Source organism: Protopterus annectens, chromosome 5.part0, assembly GCF_019279795.1.
Source record: "Protopterus annectens isolate FY-2018-M chromosome 5.part0, PAN1.0, whole genome shotgun sequence".
NCBI classification, from domain to species: Eukaryota; Metazoa; Chordata; order Ceratodontiformes; family Protopteridae; genus Protopterus; species Protopterus annectens.
This window is the reverse complement of record NC_056735.1, coordinates 227,224,114-227,244,896: the sequence shown is the minus strand read 5'-3', so window position 1 is coordinate 227,244,896 and position 20,783 is coordinate 227,224,114. Positions and strand designations below refer to the sequence as shown.

General features: G+C 45.6%; 1 protein-coding gene across 2 annotated transcripts in view; it reads left to right on the top strand.

Annotated features, from left to right (window-relative positions):
* Positions 1-20,783, top strand: part of FAM168A (family with sequence similarity 168 member A) — a 2,303,849-nt gene that overhangs the window by 1,400,929 nt on the left and 882,137 nt on the right. For both annotated transcript variants that reach the window (XM_044072210.1, XM_044072209.1), the window contains exon 4: positions 3,252-3,332. In XM_044072210.1, coding sequence (XP_043928145.1) covers positions 3,252-3,332 — 81 coding nt within the window. The remainder of the gene's footprint in view (positions 1-3,251; positions 3,333-20,783) is intronic.

Sequence of the window (20,783 nt, the reverse complement as noted above, 5' to 3'; positions counted from 1 at the left end):
CACTGAACAACCACCAGCTCAGCAAAATCTGCACCAGGACAGCTCACAGCAGGGCCTTGGATAGTGGATGCCCTATCCTTCCATTGGTTAAACCTCTCAATCTCTGCATTTCCCCCTCTGCCTCTTCTTACAAGAGTATTACTCAAGATAAGATAGGAGAGACCAAGAGCAATCCTGATTGCCCCAGACTGGCCACACCAGCACTGGTACCCACTACTGTGCAGTCAGTCACTGGTGCCACCATGGCATCTACCCCAGATTCCAACCATCCTCACTCAGCAGGATGGACAGATCTTGGATCCGCAACTGCAAACACTGAACCTTGCAACCTGGCTTATTCCTTGAATTTTCCTCCAGTGGCCAGCCTATGCAAGCAGGTGCTAGACGTCATTCTTGAAGCCAGAAGACCCAGTACAAGGAAATCCTATGCTGATAAGTGGAAAAGGCATTGTTCTTGGATTCACTGTAAAGAAGCAGCCACAGCAATGCCCTACTTACCTCTCATCCTGGATTACCTAGCAGACCTACTCTACAGAGGCCTATCCTTCTCTTCCATTAAGATCCATGCCTCAGGCATCTCTGCTCATCACAGCACTGAGCCACTCTTCTTCTCTCACCCTCTCATGAAACAGTTCCTGAGGGGGGCTAACAACTTAACGCCACCAAGGAGAGCCCCCACCTCTGCTTGGGACCTGAGCTTTGTGCTAGAAAGGCTCATGCTACTCCCCTTTGAGCCTGCAGCGTCAGCAGAGTTAAACTTTCTCTCTTGGAAAACAGCCTTGCTTCTGGCCATCACTTCAGCTAGAAGAGTGTCTAAGCTACAAGCACTTATGGCTGAGCATGCCCTTCATTATTTTTCATGCTGACAGGGTCTCCCTCAGGACTAATCCTACTATTATACCTAAAGTGGTGTCCAGTGTGGCTCTCCACCAATCTATCCATTTGCCAACCTTTTTCCCTAATCCTCAAAACCAAGAAAGGATCCTGCACTCTTTAGATGTGCAAAGACAGCTCAGATTCTACCTTGACAGGACTATGCCCTTCAGAAAATCTGACCAGTTACTTGTCAGGTTTGCACCAGGGGCAGAGGGCAAGGCCATATCAAAGCAAACCATCTCCAAATGGATAGCACACACTATCCATTTCTGTTACAAACACCATGGGAAATCACCCCCTCTGGGGGTCAGAACACATTCCACTAGGGCAACTTCAACCTCTACAGCATTCCTCAGGGGAGTCCCTACCAGGGACATCCTGGAAACTGATACCTGGAGTTCTGTTCACACCTTCAACAGGCATTACCACCTGCCTATCTTTTCCAAATCCAGGGCGGGTTTTGCAACAGCAGTCCTGCAGGGCATACTAGCCAGCCCGAACTCTTCTTAACTGCCTCCACCCATTCTTCAGCTTTGGGAATCAACCCAAGTGTGATGACTGCAACAGTGAAACATGAAGAACATAGTACAGTTGTGTACATTTACCATAAATGTAGATGTTCGAGTGTATTCACTGTTGCAGTCCTGGTTTCCCACCTTCCAGCCCCCTTGTCCCTCTCTCTCTCCCCTTCTCTATCTCTATTACACCCCCTTACAGGGCTATTGGTATTTACTTTTTACTGGTGGTGTTTTTTCCACCATAACTTAGCTCCCTATTTGGGGGGCTTCTGACATTTCGGGCAAGAAAAACTGATGCAATGGCGTCAGCTGCCTGTTTTTATACCCCTGACAACCTGACATCAGTCTTGAAGCGACAGCAACCGACACAGAAATACTAAGTCTCTGGTATGCGGGCCGACTGAAGCCTACCTGCAGGCAGATAACCCAAGTGTGATGACTGCAACAGTGAATACACTCGAACAGCTACATTTATGGTAAGTGTACACAACTGTACTTTCCTGAGAGGGGCTAACAACTTAAGGCCACCAAGAAGAGCACCCACCCCTGCTTGTGACCTTAACTTTGTGTTGGAAAAGCTCACGCTACCCCTCTTTGAGCCTGCAGCATCAGCAGAGTTAAAATTCTTGGAAAACAGCCTTGCTTCTGCCCATCACTTTAGCTAGAAGAGTGTCTGAGTTACAAGCACTTATGGCTGTGGAACCTTTCATTATTTTTCATGCTGACAGGGTCTCCCTCAGGACTAACCCTACTTTTATGCCTAAAGTGGTGTCCAGTGTGGCTCTCAGCCAATCTATCCATTTGCCAACCTTTTTCCCTAATCCTCAAAACCAAGAAAGGATCCTGCACTCGTTAAATGTGCACAGACAGCTCAGATTCTACCTTGATAGGACTAAGCCCTTCAGAAAATCTGACCAGTTACTAGTCTGGTTTGCACAAGGGGCAGAGGTCAAGGCCATATCAAAACAAACAATCTCCAAATGGATAGCGTACTGTATCCATTTCTGTTACAAACACCATGGGAAACCACCCCCTCAGGGAGTCAAAACGCATTCCACTAGGGCAACTTCAACCTCTACAGCCTTTCTCAGAGGAGTCCCTACCCAGAGACATTCTGAAAGCTGCTACTTGGAGTTTTGTTCATACCTTCACCAAGCATTACCACCTGCCTATCTTTTCCAAATCCAGGGCGGGCTTTGCAACAGCAATCCTGCAGGGCACGCTAGTCAGCCCCAAATCTTCTTGACTGCCTCCACCCATTCTTCAGCTTTGGGAATCAACCCAAGTGTGATGACTGCAACAGTGAAACACAAAGAACATAGTACAGTTGTGTACACTTACCATAAATGTAATCTCAGAGAGAGAGATTAAACTGGGGATTAAGCAGGCACAGATTTTTGCATGGGAGGTTTGGGTGTGTTCTACTCAGACGAAAGTGCAGTTTTGGTTTCATAAGAATGTAATTTTTTTGAGTAAGTTTGACTCCTGATCCTAGAAATTGTCATCTGTAAGGCAACTGGTATTTATATAAACTTCCTAGTTAAATGTCTTGCGAGAGAATTTTTAATTGGCAAATGTTGTTACATAATTAAGCAGCAAGATATTGCTCAATGTGCTTTGTTTCGAATAATTGTACATCTTGGATGTATTGTGAAGCATGAGCTAAAACTGAATGTCTTACAGAGCTAAGATGTTCTGATGTCCATGTTCTAAGGAACACCACGTGTTAAAAACTGTGTGCCTAGGAAAATGCCCTGGATACACTTAGTACATTGTTTCCAGTTGTGATAAGAGTGCAGAGTAGCTGTGCAGTGCAGATAAACAATGCCTTAGTCTTAATTTTTCTACTTTCTGCAGGTTATCCAACAGGATACTCACCAGCAACCCCAACCTATACGGCAAACATGTATCCCACCAGCAGTCCTGGATACCCAGGAGGTAAGTTTAGAACAACACTGTTCCCAAGTCATTTTGGGCAAGCCTTAATTACACCTGCATACCATGTGCTAAGAAAGAGATCTAATTTTTATCAGATGAGCATGAGGAAGGCCATCTCGTGTTATACTTATGACTATAAACATGAATGCATTAATTCACTAAGTAAACCATTATGTGAAGATATAACAAATGTAAAATAAATAATAAATAAAATTCTAATTACATGTGTAACTTGTTACATGTCCCATGTTTTAATTGTTTATCTGATGTTCTTTTCATTTTTCCTCACGAATGGGACTAGGATCTTAACCTTGGATCAGACTCGACCACCTTTACAAGACTTAGGATCCGTATCTTGAGCTCCTCCCTCTACCCATAATGCTCTGTCCCACCCCCAACTTCCCAGATCTTGTTTGCTGCCATCGTGTCAAGACGCAGGTCTCAATCAGTGAGAGTGAATTTTTTTGTCTTTAAACTTCTTGTTAACTTTGGATTACTCTCTTCAGATTTTTGCAGTTTATCTAGTGTAGTTATTGGGTTTTTTTTGTCTTTCCTTTTTCTTCCCTTACTTTTTAGAAGGTTGCTGGCATTAGTGTGTGCTCTTTCTCTCCTTACCTTTCTTCCATTAGCAGCGCCTTCGGCATGTCTTGTATCTTTGTTTTATATATATATATATATATATATATATATATATATATATATATATATATATATATATATATTGTATATAAGTGTGTGTGTGTGAAAAAAGAAAATATTTCTTTCTGTGTGTTAAGTGTATAAAGTGCTAAAAGTGTTTTAAGTGTTTGCTGTACTTCAGGTACAGAGTGTCGCTGTTAAACTCATAATTTTAGTACCTGTTGTTTTTCTGGTACAGCCTTTTGTTTTTTGGTGGTGTGGCCATGTCTGCAAAAACCCTCAAGTTTTAAGAAATGCACGTCTTGCGGGCATAAGATCCCCAGTTCCGATGCCCACAAGAAGTGCATCTACTGCCTGGGGCCTGAGCTTCTGAGGTCAGCCTGTGACATATGCACCTCTTTTAACCTCAGAGCTATCACAAATTGGCTCAGTAAGTTAATACTTAAGGGATTGCTTGTAGCCTGTTCATCATCTTCACTTGGGGCTCAAACCCCGCCTCTAAATCGTATCATGGCTCCACAGACTCCAAGAAGTGAGCATAACAAATGTCACCGAGGGCTTCATCAGAGCCCCCTCAAAAACTTGCCAAGACTTTGGATCTGAAGATAGTACCACCTCCCTTGGATCTATAGCTCTCTTCGGATCTGACAGGAGTGATAACCATCACCAGCTACCCTGTACCGTACACCTCCTGCTTGGATCCCAGAACCTTGGATCCGATAGCTAGGAGTCGATCACCAGAATTTGTGTTGAAGCCTGTTTCTCCAGCTTCACCCTCAAAGCTGTTTGAAACCCCTCGGAAGCATTCCAGGCTGGCATCCTCCAGATCCATCTAGGAGCTTGACTGGGGCATATATGGACAGGATGATGCAGAGATTTCTTAGAGCTCCAGTCCAGATGGGGGTCCTGCCAACTCCGTCCCCTCTCAGGTCTGTGAGTGCATCTGACCAACCTGTACTGTTGCCTCCTCTGATAAGACCCGTGGTCTCGGAATCTCAGGAATCAAGAACCCCCAGAGAGTTGGCATTGGATCCAAAGAAGCTCCCTTCCTCGACTCTGGTGATTCCCTTGACCGACTTTCCTCCGATGTTATCAGATCAGAGCGAGTCTCTGATCTGCGAAGTTGCTCCAGTTTCAATGGGTTGGGTTCAGCTTCTACTTTGTCAGATCTATCCTTCCCCTTGGTAACTTGGCTGTTGGTAGCTCGGGTCCGATTCTATCTGGAGAGCTCAGATCCAGGGTTGTCATCCTCTGCTGCCTCAGCTCAGAGTGAAGTGTCCCTGGGTCCATCAGCCTTCCAGGTAGTAGACAGGATCTTCTGTTTGCATAGAGAGCCAGTTCTCCTGTATCTTGGGTCTTACCCATCACCCTTCATCGAGCCTGAGCTCTGATCCCATTATTTCTGCTCCTCGGGTTCAGCCAACTCCGGGAAGTCTCCACAGTCATTCCCCAGAGGGATTCCCCCCTTCTTCCAACAGCTCCACCGAACACCCCATGGAAGAGGTGCCATAAACTCCCCTATGGAGTCTCTCATGGAAGACACCGACTTTGATGGAGAGGGATCCCCCAAATCACCACCTGAGTGTATATCCAAAAATTCTCAAACAAAAGGGTGGTTGGTCTTTTCATGCTCCTTCTGAGGAGTTTGTGTTCCTAGAGGCTTTCGGGACTGGCCCATCTGTGTCTTGGGAACCCACCCCTGGCGGATTCACTTATTGATCTACTTTCCTGATGGGCCTGGAAGGAACTGTCGAGCTCAAACCCAGATGTCCAGATAAAGTTTTATTTCCTCCATCAGACAGGACCCCACTGGAGTAAGTGTGTCCCCATTTATGCTATAGTGGTGGCAGCAGCCACTAAGAAGGAACTAGCTGAGCAGAGCTCCACTGTCCATCCAACAGAGTCCAGAATGATGGACAGATCTGGAAAATCTGCTCCTCAGCCACGTTTGTACTAAGGGTATTAAATTACCTGGCACATTTTCAAACTTTCTCACTGAGTTCATGTTTGGGGAGGATCTTAAGAATGTTTCTCCGCAGTTGGCTAGTCATTCATCTGTTGTCAATTCCTCAGTGAGGCTCATCTCCCATATAGTGGAGGGTGCCTCACGGGCTGCTGGCTCAGCCATTGCAGTTAGAAGATATGCCTAGATGAGGCTATGCAACTTTGCAGAATTCTTCAAGGCATCTTTTGATAATGTCCCCTTCGATGGCTCCTCCTTGTTCGGGCCATCAGTGAAGGATATACTTACCAGCAGCGGGCAGAAAGGAAAGACCCTGTCTGCCTTTGGAATCAAGTTTTCCACCCCTCAGTGTTCTTTTTCTAGGAATCAGCAAGCTGGTAAGAAAATATGGTTCTGGAAATCTCTGGGATCTTTTCAGGACTCGTGCAGGTTTCCTTCCTCCAGGAGCAGAGGAGGAGGTTTCAATGGCAGGTGTCACTCCAGAGGCAGAGGGGGTCCACAGAACCATGGCTTCAGAGACTCCTCCTCTGATGGGCCCTGTCAGCACTCCTGAAGAGCTACCCAACTGTCCATCCCTGGAGGCAGTTGAGGGTTGTATTTCCCTGTACCTGGATGCCTGGGCAAATCTTACAATGTATGTGTGCTAAGCATAATATCCAGAGGTTACTACAGTCCCTTTTCCCTTCCACCTCCTGTCACAAGGAAGAAACTCCCCTACATTCCACCCAGTCAGATGGAGTATGCAGCTCAAGAGGTTAGAAAGCTGCTACAAAAAGAGTCATTCAGGAGGTCCCAACCGAACAAATAGGATTCAGAAATGACTCCCGCTTCTTTTTATTTCCAAAGAAAATAGGAGACCTGAGACCAATTCTGGATCTAAGCAGTTTGAATCAGTATGAATTCAAAGTTACGAATGGTTATGGTTCAGTCCATCCTGCCTTTTCTGTGCATGGATGATTGGATGTGCTCTGTAGATCTCCAGGATGCATTCTATCATATCAGAGTAGAAGGCACTCCAGGAGACCCCTGCACTTTCAGCTGGGAGCCAATCACTACCAGTTCAGAGCACTGGCTTCTGGACTCACCACAACCCCCAGGGTGTTCACCAAATGCATGGCAGTCTTGGCAGCTGACTTGAGACTCAAAGGATTCCAGGTGTTTCCTTATCTTGATGAGTGACTTCTCACCACTTAAACCAGGCATCAGCTTCTACAAGCCAGGGATTACTGGCTTCAGATCTCCAACTCCCTAGGCATTATGATGAACACTGGCAAAATGGAAGCTGACTCCTGTACAGAGACTGGAATTTATAGGAACTCAACTGGGTACTATTACTCAAGTGGCATCACTACCTCTTCATTACATCATATCACTGAGAAATCAGGTGCGGGACGTACCATCTCTTCCATTCCCTCCAGCAAAACTAATGTTACAAGCTCTTGGGTCAATGTCAGCTGGCATTCTTCTAGTTCCTCTAGCCATATTCTTCATTCAAAATTTTCATTGAACACTGGGGGTTCAGTGGTCCATTCTTTATCAGCCTCTATCCTTTCCCATAAAGCTTACTCCCATTTGCAAACGTCATGTTAACTGGTGGACACAATCAGATGACCTCTTTCTGGGCAGACCATTCTCTCTTCCTCCCCCTATAGCCACAGTGACCACAGGCATTTCCTAACTGAGGTGGGTGGGATATCTTATGAGAAAGATGGTCCAAAGCATGTGGTTTCCCCCAAGGAAACCAAGTTGCATGTCAGTGTCTTAGAGATGAGAGCAGTCCTAACGTTGCAAGCCTTTCAGGGCGTTCTTCCTATAAGGACTATTGCAGTCTGTACAAACAACATGTCAGTTGTCTGATACATCAACAAACAAGGAGGAAGCCATTCCTACCCATTGTGCAGAGAGCCTATAAGGCTCTGAGAATGGGCAATCTCCTCAGACCACTTTCTTATAGCAGCACACATACCAGGGAAGCCAGCACTCTGGCAGACAGACTCAGCGGGTCCATTCTGATTCCCCACAAGTGGTCCCTCAAACAGACAGTAGCAAATATGATATTCAGCCACTGGGACCAGCCTTGCTGCAACCTGTTTGCTTCTTCCCTCAACAACAAGTGCAGCAATTACTTCGCTCTGATCTCCCCTCTGGGGGAGTCACCGAGGGATGCTCTGATTCACAATTGGCCCCCTGGTCTCCTCTGTGCTTACCCCCCCTTCCACTGATCCCGAAGTTTCTACATAAAGCAAACAGGCTGAAGAGCTCAGTCATCCTCATTGCCACCTTCTGGCCTCGACATCTTTTGTTTCCCTTCTGGCCTCATTTGAAATTTCCTCCTTGGGTACTGGAGCCCACTCAGAATCTACCCATCAGGAATACACCATCCTAATTTTCACACCCTCAAACTGACTGCATGGTTTCTCCACTTCCAGTGATAGTAAGACGGTCCAGGCTCGCTTCCCTAGTTTGTGATATTATCTTTGCCTCTCTGAAGGCCTCCACCAACAAAGTCTACAGAAGCAGGTGGAAAATATTTTCATATGGGCTTCCGAGAAGAATATTGATCCCTTTCAGCACCTACTTCAGCCATTCTTCTTTTTCTTGCTAGTATTTTCAAGGAAGGGGCTAGTTTTTCTACTATTAAATTTCATTTAGCAGCGATATCCAACTTCCATGCTGGTAATGAATCATTTTCTGTGACATCTTCCAAACTATGTAAAGCTTTTATGAAGGGAATGTTCCTTCTTAGACCTTCAGTAAAGGATCCCTCTTCTCCTTGGGATCTGATGGTTGTCCTTCAAGAATTAACTGAAAAACCCTTTGAACTGGCAGACAAATGTGGCATGAAGTTTCTTTCTTGGAAAATGATCTTTCTGGTAGCTGTCACTTTAGCAAAAAGAATTTCTGAGCTCCAGGCCTTATCTGCTAGGCCTCCTTCCAATATTTTCCAGTAAGGATAGGTTATCTCTATGAACCACCCCTTCCTTTTAGCCTGAAGTAGCCACGGAGAATAACATTAACCATTCCAAACAATTACCAGTTTTCTTTCCAAGCTTTTCTAATAAGGGCAAATATATGCTACACCTTCTTGATGTTCACAGGCAATTGTTTTTACCTTCACAGAACAAAATAGTACAGGAAGTCTGATCAGCTGTTTGCATCCTTTTCCCCTAACCTCTCGGGTCAGGCAGTATCCAAAATTACTCTGGCCAAATGGATTACTGATTGTATCTCGCTGATTTATTCTCAAAAAGGTTAGGAGTTGCCTCGTCCTCCTAGAGCGCACTCCATTAGATCTATGGCTACGTTCTCTGCTTTCCCCTCAAGAACTTCCATTGATGACATCATGTAAAAAGACGCATACCTTTGAGCACATTACAAAGTAGACTTTTTTTCCAGAAATGAAGCTTTCTTTGGTGTGACAGTGTTCTAGCATGTCCTTCCTTGAGGGCCTCCCAAAAGTTACGTAGCTGGGGACTCTTGACCCATCGGTGAGGAAGAATGAAAAGGACAGCATCATATTTAGAAGTTATGTACTTAATATAAGTTGGCATCTGTGTTGTCCATTTTCATTCTTCCTCACCATCCTACCCAACCATCCCTTGCCTTGTCTTTCCTAGAAGGATCTTTGGATGGTATTGGAACCATCACATTCCTGGTTTGAGCCTCAGTCCTTTTCTTGTGCCTCTTCTGTCTTTATAACACAATAGGTGCTAAGGCAGCAACTCGATATGAGGAGTTGAGATGGGAAAGACCATTTTGGGTAGAGGGAGGAACTCAAGATTCAGACCCTAAGTCTTGTAAAGGTAGCCATGTCAAATCCAAGAATCGGATTCTAGAGGGCAACACATATGCCAAGTTATGGTAAGTACATAACTTCTAATTAGATAATACAGTTTTTAAAGGTACGTAATGTGCTCAGAAAGTATTATTTGTGGCATAATTATGCGCCTACAAGTTATAAGTTTACTGCTCTCATTTTGGCTGGCATAATTGAGAAAGCAGACATCACAAAGCTTCAAACCTTGTTTCTTCTGTGTTTAGAACAGTCCCCATATTACATGCTTTCTTTTCCATACCACTGTGATAGCCATGTTGTTGAGATGATTTGAAATGTTTCCCTTCTGGAGCAGTGTTATAGTATAGTTTGTCACATATGGGAATTGGCCTGAGGCAGATGTCCATCCAGTTGGACCAACTCCTAGAACCCTTACAGTGTCCCAGTCTTGACTGCACAGTAGTGTAGAGACCCAGGCTTGCATCTAAGATAAAATTCAGCCAGTGCCATATTCATTTCATTTTATTTCATCTATCCATCCAATCTATCTATCCAATCTATCTATCTGTCTGTCTATCTATCTATATATCTGTTTTTGTCACAGGCTTATGCTGTTTCTCCTGTGTAAAGTGTGTGATTGTTTGGTCTATTTCTAGCCCCAGAACTCCAAAACAGTACATTTTCCACTAAAGCTAATTACTCTTTTTTTGCTGGTGAATGAATTTGTAAGAAACTACTTTTCTGTTAGGCTTCCCTTGTGCAGGCTTAAAAAGCCTTTGTAGTTGTAGGCAATTAGATCCCATACAAAGATGATTTTGAAGTGTTTGTTTTGTTTAGGGCAGTTGTATGCTGCAACAGACTACTAAAATCGCTCTGGTTTCATAATGAAAATATATGAGAGCTAATAAGCTTCTCTCCTTACCTGATTGGTGGAGAAAAAGCTGGAGTCTGTAATTCAAGCATCTGCCTGAGAGTTGGATTAGGCATCCCACCAGTGTGAGTGATCCCCTTCATCATAAAAAGAGGTACAGTAGAAACACTGTCATAAGGATCTTGTTGAGGGACAGAGGAAATTTACAAGTGACTCGACCAAGGACTTGGACATACATTTTTTCAGTGTCGAGCAGGACTGAGAACAGCTCTTGGATCCAGCATCTTTTGTACCAATGACTTTGTCCAGCCCCCCAGGAGGTGCCTGTGTTAGCCGTCCTTAGCATGTCCTCTCATGTCTCATTCTATGTGACGGAAACATTGGAATCAGACTCTGCAGTAGCACAGATGGCAGGTGCTGATGTCCGCATTTGACTGGTAGCTTCAGATGGTTAGCATTTGATTTCCCAGTCCTTTTCCTCCAATGATTATACATGAGAATTGTCAATGCAGCCTCTCGAGAAAGAGGTTCACTACCAAGAGGAATGGATTTTTCTTCTGAAGAGAAGCATTATTTGGCTGTACCACACAAGGCAACTATCTTCAAGGCTTTCTTGATAATATCGTAGAGAAACCTTCTGTTTTATGGGAGAAAAACACCTGCTGCTGTGCCTCCTGTTGTTGAAGCCTTTGCGGGTGCATTTATAGCTGCATCCTTGTTGCCAGATTCTAGCTCCCTGCCCCCAAAATCTAGGGTCTACCAGGTTTTTCAGTGTTTTAAGAACCTGATGATGGCAGCAGCAGTGGTGGTCTTCTTTGATGCAGTAAGGGGATCACTGCTGGCTCCAGGCCCAATACCCTTCTAAATTACAGGGAGATCACATTGCTAGACCACATGGGAAGAAAATTTGCATCTCTTCTCTCATACTCTTACTTCTGTCTATTAAATGGTAGATATATTTGGCTAAATACTAGGAGGAGATCATAAAATTTTCTCTCTCTCTCTCTCTCATCCTTGCTTGTGGGTTGTTAACTGCCAGCACCACATTGTTAAATATGTGTTGGAGATCCTTAAATAGATAAGTGGATTTGGTAGTGGAGACCCTTGATGAGACCCTGAAGGCACATTTAACCTGATTTGTCCATGCCAGTTAGAAGGTGAACAAACTTAATAAAATGCATGATTCTGTAGTTGCAGCTTCCTTAGCAGTATCACTGGCGGTCATTAATCAGACCTGGCTTAGGATTTAACCCCTACCAGAAGATGTCAGAGGGCAGCTCTTAAGTGCTTCTGTAGATACAAGTCTGCTGTTTGATCCCACTGCACAACATATCAAGAAAGTAGAAAAATTGAAGACCGTGGAAGCAGTGAAACAACTGATGATTTTCATAGTCAGTGTTTTGCAGTACTGATTCTTGGGTCTTGCGACAGTGCAGAACCCCATGACTGGCCCAATTTCCAGACTCTCTTCATTATCCCTAGCCAATAGACACCTGGCCTATGACCAGACATCAGGGTATAAGAGGGACATCTATTGGTGCCATCTTTAGTTCTTTCCAGCCATGCAGTCCACTGTGCTTACTACATTTATAAGATACTTGCAGTCTGTCTTTCTTCATAGTTTCTAACAAATGATTTTCAAATTACCTATTTTTGGGAATTTTCTTTCTTCTACTTAATATTCAAAAAGTGCCGCATAAAGACTCATTCTTTTTACCTGTTTTGTTTGGGGCCTCAGCATGACGTGTCTTGTGTTAAGGATTGGACTAGGCTTTGAGCTAAGACCCTTAAGTGTAGGTCTGTCCTCACAGCACACATGGAGTCTTTGGTCCCAGTTCCCAGTTCCTTCATCTTCAACTCTTACTTTACCAAAGAAACACAAAAAATAAAAAGCCTATGGAAAAGGATTCAGCGGATGATGGTGATCTTTCCATGTCTTTGCCTGAGTCGACCAACTTTGATGAGGTGCTGTTGCAGCCTCCTTGTCCAACTACTACCAGGCCAGAGCCCTCTGGCAGCAGGCCACTCACTTTTGCTCTCCCTGATGCTGATATCATTTGAGTCTAAAGTCACTCAGTTGGCCCTCATTTTCCAACATCTGAGCATTGATTACAGAGGGAGATAGTTCACCTTCCAAGATGTTTTGCAGGAACACATGCCAGTAATCCAGACTGAGGCTGTGGTCATCCTCTCTTTCTAAATAGATGCCTAAACCAATGAGACCAGTCAACTTTCCTCAGCCTGCATCCCAGTCATCACCCACTACAAGCCAGGTCAAAACTGAAGATGATCTTAAAATTGCCAATAAATTCATGGCCTTTATGAAATCCAGGGAGACCAGCCAGGCACTACAGACTGCTCCTGAAGCCTCTTCCAGTAACAGACAGAGAGTGATCTCTTTTCAGGAAGCATCTGATTCTTCAGGATCTGAGGATGAGGAAGAATTATCTTAGTCTGAACACCTCTCCCTCAAGCCTATCCTGGCTGTGACTTAGATGATACCCTTTCTTCTGCTTCTCCCCTAGAAGATTTATCCTTTGGCAGTACTTTGCATAAGATGGAGACCTTTCATTGGGAGAGCAAATAATTCTCTTAGGCCGAAACCCATTACAGGCAGCCTTTAAGTCTGCCATCTCCCATGCTATCTATTTCTCCAATCCATGTGGTACTAGATGATGCCTTTGAAGATATCTGTCTGCACCCAGACTCTCTGCCACATGCACTAAGGAACCAGATATTTTTTTATTGAGTGCATAAATACCTCTACAAGAACCCACAAATTAATCCCTTTGTAGTGTCTACTGAAGCCATTAAGGGTGCTCCTAAGTCTGCTGCTAGACATCCCTTACCTAGTGACAGGGAAGGAAGACTACTAGACAGTTTTGGGGGAAAAAAGCTTGTACATCTGCTTCCCTATGTATGTGGGCCCTCAATTGCCAGTTTCACATGTTAAAATACTTAAGTCCTTACAAGAACAAATCATTACTGTGGCAGAGGGCACTCCAGACTAAGTATTGAAAGGGACATACAGGAGACCTAGGTCTCTAGAACAGCCAAGTTTCCAGACTTTTTCTAAAGTGTGGTTACAACTCTATAAATGTGTCATGCAGGGCAGCTGCTACTGGCTCTGTTATTTGTAGGCACATCTGACTGAGGACCCAGATATTCTGACCAAGTAAAGGTTTAACTCCTGGATGCATTGAATAAAGAATTTATTTTTGGGCCCCCTTCTGAAAAGGATTTTGAGAAACTGGACAAAAAAAGGGAAGCAAATAAAACTGAAAATTTGTTTCCCATCCCTAGATAGAATAGAAATTATCTTTCTAAGCCCTGGCCACTGCTTCCTAGGCAAGATAAGGGGAAGCCTTCCCAATCGAAAAGACCAAGACAGTGATGGCAGCCTGAGCAATGCTGCAGTCCTGGGGAATCCAAAGACTCTATCCCCCAAGAGAACAGCTGTGGCAATGCATAGCTTCCTCCCCAACACCACCCCCTTCCTTGCCTCTCTAGTGGGAAAGTCTTTCCTTTCTACATCAGCGGAAACGTATCTCTGAACATTGGGTACTAAACATCATAGAAAAGGACTACCTCATTCAATTCCAAGAAAGACCCCCCCCCCATCTCAGGGATACCAAATCCACCAAAAGACTAAGAAGGTCTTCTCCTCCCCACCAGTCTTCCAAGAGCTCTTACAATAAGGATCCATTCACCCAGTCCCTTCTAGAGAGAAAACAGAAGCTTTCTACTGCAAGATTTTTCCAGTCCCAAAAAAGAAAACCTCTTGGAAACCAATCTTGGACCTCTGAGAGTTGCAGTTTGCTAAATATTCCCAAATTCAAAATGTTCTCTTTTCAAAAATTGCTAGTTATAATCTTTCCAGGAGCCTACATAGTTGTAATAGAGCTGAATGATGCCTGTCTTTAAATTTCTATTGCAAAGAAACACAGGAGATGCCTTTATTTTGTAGCAGCAGGTTTGCACTACCACTTTTGTGCTTTGCTGTTTGTTAAATCCACTGCACCTACACCCATAGTTTTCACTAAATGTCTAGCTTCTGTTATAGCTCATTGCAGAACAATAGGAGAGCACATTTACCCCTAACTGGATGCCTGTCTCCTCCAGGGAAGATCCATCCTGGAATTCAGACAGCCTTACAAGCTACCATGGATTGCTTTCAGAGAGTAAGGCTCACTGTCAACCACTGCAAGTGCAGATGTTAGCCCCAGACAGGATTTCTCTTTCTGGGCACACTGATATATTCAATACTACAAAAGGCCTTCCTGCCCAAGACAAGGTCTCCTTTCTCACAGTCTTATCTATTCAGCTTACTGCCAAGTAGACAATCACAGCAAGGGAATATTGGGATACATGGCATTGTGCATCCCAATGATTCCTCTGGCAAAATTACATATATGAGAAAACTCCAATGGTTCCTGAAAAACACTTAGGAACAGCATTCTTAACCTCCCTGGAAACCCTTATGACTCTTTTACCCTGCTTGAAAAGAGAGCCTCTTTGGTGAAAAGACACCATCAAGCTGAATCTAGTTGCAAAACGTCTTACTACCAGAGATGGACAAGGCCATCACCACACAAGGTTCAAATTAGCCTGGAGTGCACACTTGGGACTTGTGAAGGTACAAGGTATCTGGACCCCAGAGCAAAAAAAAAACTTCAAATAAACAAGAAAGAATTTCTAGCAGTGTTTATAGCAATGAATGCCTTTAAAAGTAACCTATTCCCAGGAGCACTGCAAATTTAGTTAGACAACACCACAGTCATGTGGTATATAAACAAGGGGAAACTCATTCCTACCCCCTGTGTAGTCTATCAGTAAAGATTTGTCTCTTGGCACAGCAACTGACACTGATAGCATCCTACATCCTGGGCCAGAGCAACACCTTAGCAAATTCTTTGAGCAGGTACCGTCTGATCCCCAACAAATGGATGCTAAAAAGGGGGATCTTTGTTGACCTCACCCAACACCAAGGGCGCCCCAGTATAGACCTGTATGTCTCTCATCAGAACAGACAGCTACAAAGGTTCTAGTTCAGGAGACAATAGACAGGGACATGGACAGCAAATGTCTTCGCCTTCAAATGGGCAAGCCTCTTTCTTCATGCCTTTCTGCCATTCCCCCTGGTTCCAAGGGTACTAATAAAGGTGAGGTCAGAAAGGCTGTGCATGATACTCATAGACCCCTTCTGACCAAGGCAGTATTGCTTCTGCCCCTTCTTGACCCTCAGTAAGGGGAGATCTTACATTTTCCCACAAGTGATAGACCTATTCACACAGCTAAAGGGGTCTGTCATTCATCCTTGCCTGACTATCAAACTAACAGCTTGGAGGATTGGTTTCTGACACCAAATAATGCAAACTACTCTACAGAAGTGCTATTAATCCCGAGAGAGGCAAGAAAACCAAATACCAGAAAATCATACTTATCCAAATGGAAAGGGTTTTCTGCTTGGTGCAAGAACAAAGACATTAGCCCTCGTTGTGGAGTCATAAACCTAGCATTGGAATACCTTTTGAGATTGTTTCATTCAGGCTTTTCTTATTCCAGTTTTAAGGCACATGCGTCAGCCATCTGTGCCTGTCTTAATTGTTTTCATACTGTGTATTCTCACCCCCACCTGAAACTGTTCCCAAAAGGGGGGCCATACATGTAAGGCCCAACAGGAGAAATTCTGACCCCACCTGAGATATAAACAATGTATTAGAAAAAGTTTACCACGGTTTGAGCCAGTAGCTTTTGCTCACCTAAAGATGCTCACATGGAAGACTCCCACCCTACAGACAGTCATCATTTCTGTCAGACAGGTCTCAGAGGTACAAGCCTTGATGTGCAAAAAAACCTTCACTGTGTTCCATAGGGACATAGTATCCTTAAGGACTAATGCATCCTTTATGTGCCCAAAGTAGTGTCAGAATTGTCCTTGAATCAAGCTATTCACTTGACAGTGATCCTCCGTAACCTGCAGAATAAAGCTGAGCAAATCCTACATTCCCTGGATGTACACCAATAGTTCAGGTATCACCTGGACAGGACTAAGTTTCCTAATAGATTCCTAATAGAGCAGAACAATTACTAGTGGCCTTTGGAGATGGGAAAGAAGGCAGACCTGTCTTTAAGTGGATAGCCAACTGCATTACCTTCTGCTGTGCTCTTCGTTGTAAGCTAGTACCAACCCATGTCAGGGCCCACTCCACCAGACACAAAGCAGCCACCACTGCCTTCCTTAAAGGTGACCCTACGCAGACCATCCTGGAAACGATCACATGGACATCTGTCCCCACCTTTACTAAACATTACCATTTAGCAAGTGTTCCCAGGGCTAGGGCAGGTTTTGCTGCTGCTATCCTACAGAACCTGCTTTCCCAGTGGTTAGTAGGCAGCCTGCCCCCCCCCCCAACTTGTAGCTTTGTGAGTCCACCCAAGAATCAGTATTACAATACTGACTACAAAGTGCATAATATAGTTGTCACACTTACCATAACTGTAGATGATTGAGTAGGTCAGTATTGCAGTGGAAACTCCCACCCTCCTACCCCTGTTTCTGCTGGTCTCTCCTGATACCTGTGAGGGGAAAGCTTTTCAGGTGGGTAGTTCTTGTCCACCATCATCCCCTACGTCTACTGCTGTCACATAGTTGGAATCTTAACCTATCCCTGATTAGAACTCTGACAATATGGAAGGATTGTGCTGTCCACGGGCATCATGCTGCTGTTCACTGCCTAGAAAGATCTGAAGATGGCACCCTTCTTATACCTTGATGTCTGGATGTCGGCCATCGGATGTCTGCCTGCTAGGAGTGATAAAAAGACTCTGGAAATTGGGTCAGCCACAGGCTTCTGCATAGCAGGAAGGCCCTAGAACCAGTACTGCAATACTGATCTACTACAACATCTTCCGTTTTGGTAAGCATGACATAACTGTACTTTCCATCCTCCACCTTTAAGGTATAGCAAGAGTTACCTCTGTAGACAATGACTTTTCTACCATCATTTAATTAGAGCATTGCAGTTAAAGCAGAACAGAGCCTTTAAAAAAAGTGGCTGGGAAAAAAAGCATCTGGAAAGTCTTCTGGCAACAGTTCCACAAGGCTCTCTGAGAAGCCATGACTCCCCTAGACCCTTCTTCCTCTTGAGCATGTTTTCATAGAAGATGTGCTTGAGATTATGAAAGAAGTCAGGAAACAGTACAAGGAAGTCTTATCTGGCTAAGCAGAAGAGATTTTCAAATTGGTGCAGCTGTGCAGGAGCATCTGTTATTTTACTTTATCCAAATTCTTTTCAACAGGATGGTTCTTTTCCTCTACTAAATTGCAATGTTAAGTTGTCAATCTCGCCTTCATTCTTGCTGGATGGGTTCGGAGCCGATCCTCGGCTCCGACTCGGCACTAGCTTTAGCTCGAGAACTCCTTTTACCAGCTCGAGGCAACCCTATATCCCATGATGCAAGGCGGAACTACCTCAGATCTCGTTTGCCGCTTAGCGAAAGAGGTCTCCTTTGCCAGCTGAGGTAAGTTTTTCTTGTCAAATAAGAAAAAAAGTTTAGTTAGGGGTTTAATTTCCCTTCAGTGTTAGGTTAGCCTGTATTTAGTACAGCCCACCCTATTCCCTTCCTTTTTAAACTTTTGAAATAGTTTTTTCAGTTAAAGTTTTAGTCAGGCCTAGTTCCCCAAGTTATTCCCTTCCTGTGTGTCTGTGTAGGGATTAAGTTGTGTGTTTGTGGGGACTGTTTGTGTATATCCTTTTAGGATGTCTAGGGAAGGCAAGGTCTCAGGCTTCAAGAAGTGTGACCAGTGCTGTCAGAAAATGTCCCTGACAGACGGTCACACTTCTTGTGTGTATTGCCTGGGGCCTTTGCACCTGCAGGACTCCTGTGCGTTGTGTCATGCCTTTAGCCAGAGAGTCCTTCAGGAAAGGAGGAACAAACTGATCCTCCGAGGTTTGTTAAAACCTGAAGGTTCTCCTCCTAAGCAAGGGGCAGGAAAACCTCTTAAGCCACCGGGCTCAGGCTACAGTGTCCAAGCCTCCTCCGGTGGCTCCGGCTCCGTCGAGCCGATATCGGCTCGGCTGGAGCCGATGCTTCTTCTGCTAGAGTAGTGGGTTCGGTGCGGCCGGCTCCGATACCCTGACTACTGTTGCCTTGTCGGCTCCGGCTGGAGCCGACACTTTATCCAGCATCGGAGCCGAGAGATCCTCGGCTCCATCTGGGGTTCAAGGGACTTCGGGTCCGATGGCTCCCGCCCCTAAGAGATCCCCGTCCCCTTGATACTAAGTATTCACTGCCCGGGTCTCCTCTTTTGTCGGAGCGGAGCCATCGGAGCCGATCTTCGAGATCTTCCAGGCTGTCTGACCACGATTTGGAGAGGGTGGTAAGCAGGCTGTTGAAGTCTCAGGCACTGGCCCAAATGCTCCATAGCCCGTCTCAACAGACTTCGGCTACAGCCCCAATTCTTGAGATTCCTCCTCCGACTCCACGCCAGAGTTCGGAGCCGGAGCTTCTTGGGACAGCGACTGTTTCGATGCCGGAGCCGATACATCCTTCGGCTCCGTCATCCTCGGCTCCGATCTCCTCCTTGAGACTTTCCTTGGAGGGATCCGGTCGTCGGGTTTCCGCTGTCGGCTCCGAGGGGGCTAGTGGCATCAGACCCTTGTCCGACCCCGCTCTCCCTCTCGGAGCTTCGGCTTTGGTAAGCTCGGCGCCGACATCGGCCTCGGAGCCTTCTCTCTCCTTGGAGCCGACCATTCCTGTTTCTTCGGAGCGGGTGTGTTCAGGTCTCCCGGGGAGAGGAGCCTTTGAGGTGATGAGGAGTGTCCCGGCCTCTGAGCCTGGTCAACGGTCTATCCCTCTAGCTCCTCCCTCATCAGTGCCTGCAGATGCCTCTTGCCAGCCTCTTGCTCTCAGGCCCAGGGATCCATCGCCCCAGGTTTCCCCACTGGGAATTTCCTCCTCTTCCGAGGTTTCTCCTGACCCTGCAGGGGAACTCCCTCGGAAGAGGACGTAAGAGGAAACACACAGACTCCCTGAGTCTACTACATCTGATACCGACTTAGATGAGTCGGAGGGTTCCCACGGTCCCCTCTGAGGATGTCTCATTTTCAGACATCCTTGAGCTCCTCAAACAGAGGGGAATTGGCCTCCATTGACCCCTCCGAGGATGAGTCGGTATACCTGGAGGCTTTTGGATCCCGACCCTCCACCTCCTGGGTGTCTCCGCCTTCGACCCACTCATGCAGGTAGTGGCTCGGAAGGCGTGCGCTCCAGATTCTGTGGAACCTGTCCCCAGGAGACCATCCAAGTTCATCACGGCCCCTTCGGACAAACAGTTCCTGTCCAAAGGTGTCTCTGTGGATGCTATGGTGGTGGCGGCCACTAAGAAGGAACTGGCGGATCCTTCAGTACCTGTCCATCCTCCTAATAAGGATTCTAGGACCATGGACAGGTATGGAAAGCGGATGTTTTCTTCAGCGACCTTTGCAATGCGTTCGCTGAATTACCTTTGTCACTTCACCAGGCTTCAACGAGATATTCTCAAGGAACTGGGGGAAGTAGTCCAGGATCCTTCAGCTGCTGGGGCTCAGGAAAAGATTGCCTCTCAGCTAGCTATCCTGAATTCGATAGCAGGCACAGGTGTTGCTCTTAGACGCCAAGCCTGGATGCGGCTGTGTAATTTTGCGGACCCCTTTAAGGCGTCCTTCACCAACACCCCCTTTGACGGTTCGGCTTTGTTCGGACCTCAGGTGAAGGATACTTTGACCAGATGTGAACAAGACGGTAAAACTCTTTCTGCCGTTGGAGTCCAGTTTTCCACTCCTTCTAGACCATATCCCAAGGGTCAGAAGGGGGGGAAGATGTGGTTCCGTAAAGCCCAAGGAGCTACACCGGACACACGTGGTCAGTTTACCCTTAGAGGCAGACGGGGTAACAATAATAGACGCCGCCCTAGAGGCAGGGGGGGGTCCTCAGAACCAGGGCAACAGGGAGCCTCTTCCTGAGAAGCCCTTTCAGCATCCCTGAGGTGTTGCCCGACTGTCCACCCTTGGAGGCAGTCGGGGGAAGAATTTCGCTGTACCCAGTAGCCTGGCAATCCCTATCACAAGAGAAGTGGGTACAGTCGATTATATCCGAGGGTTACAAAATCCCCTTCGAAAGGTTTCCCGTACCTCTGCAATCCCTTCCAGACATCTCACC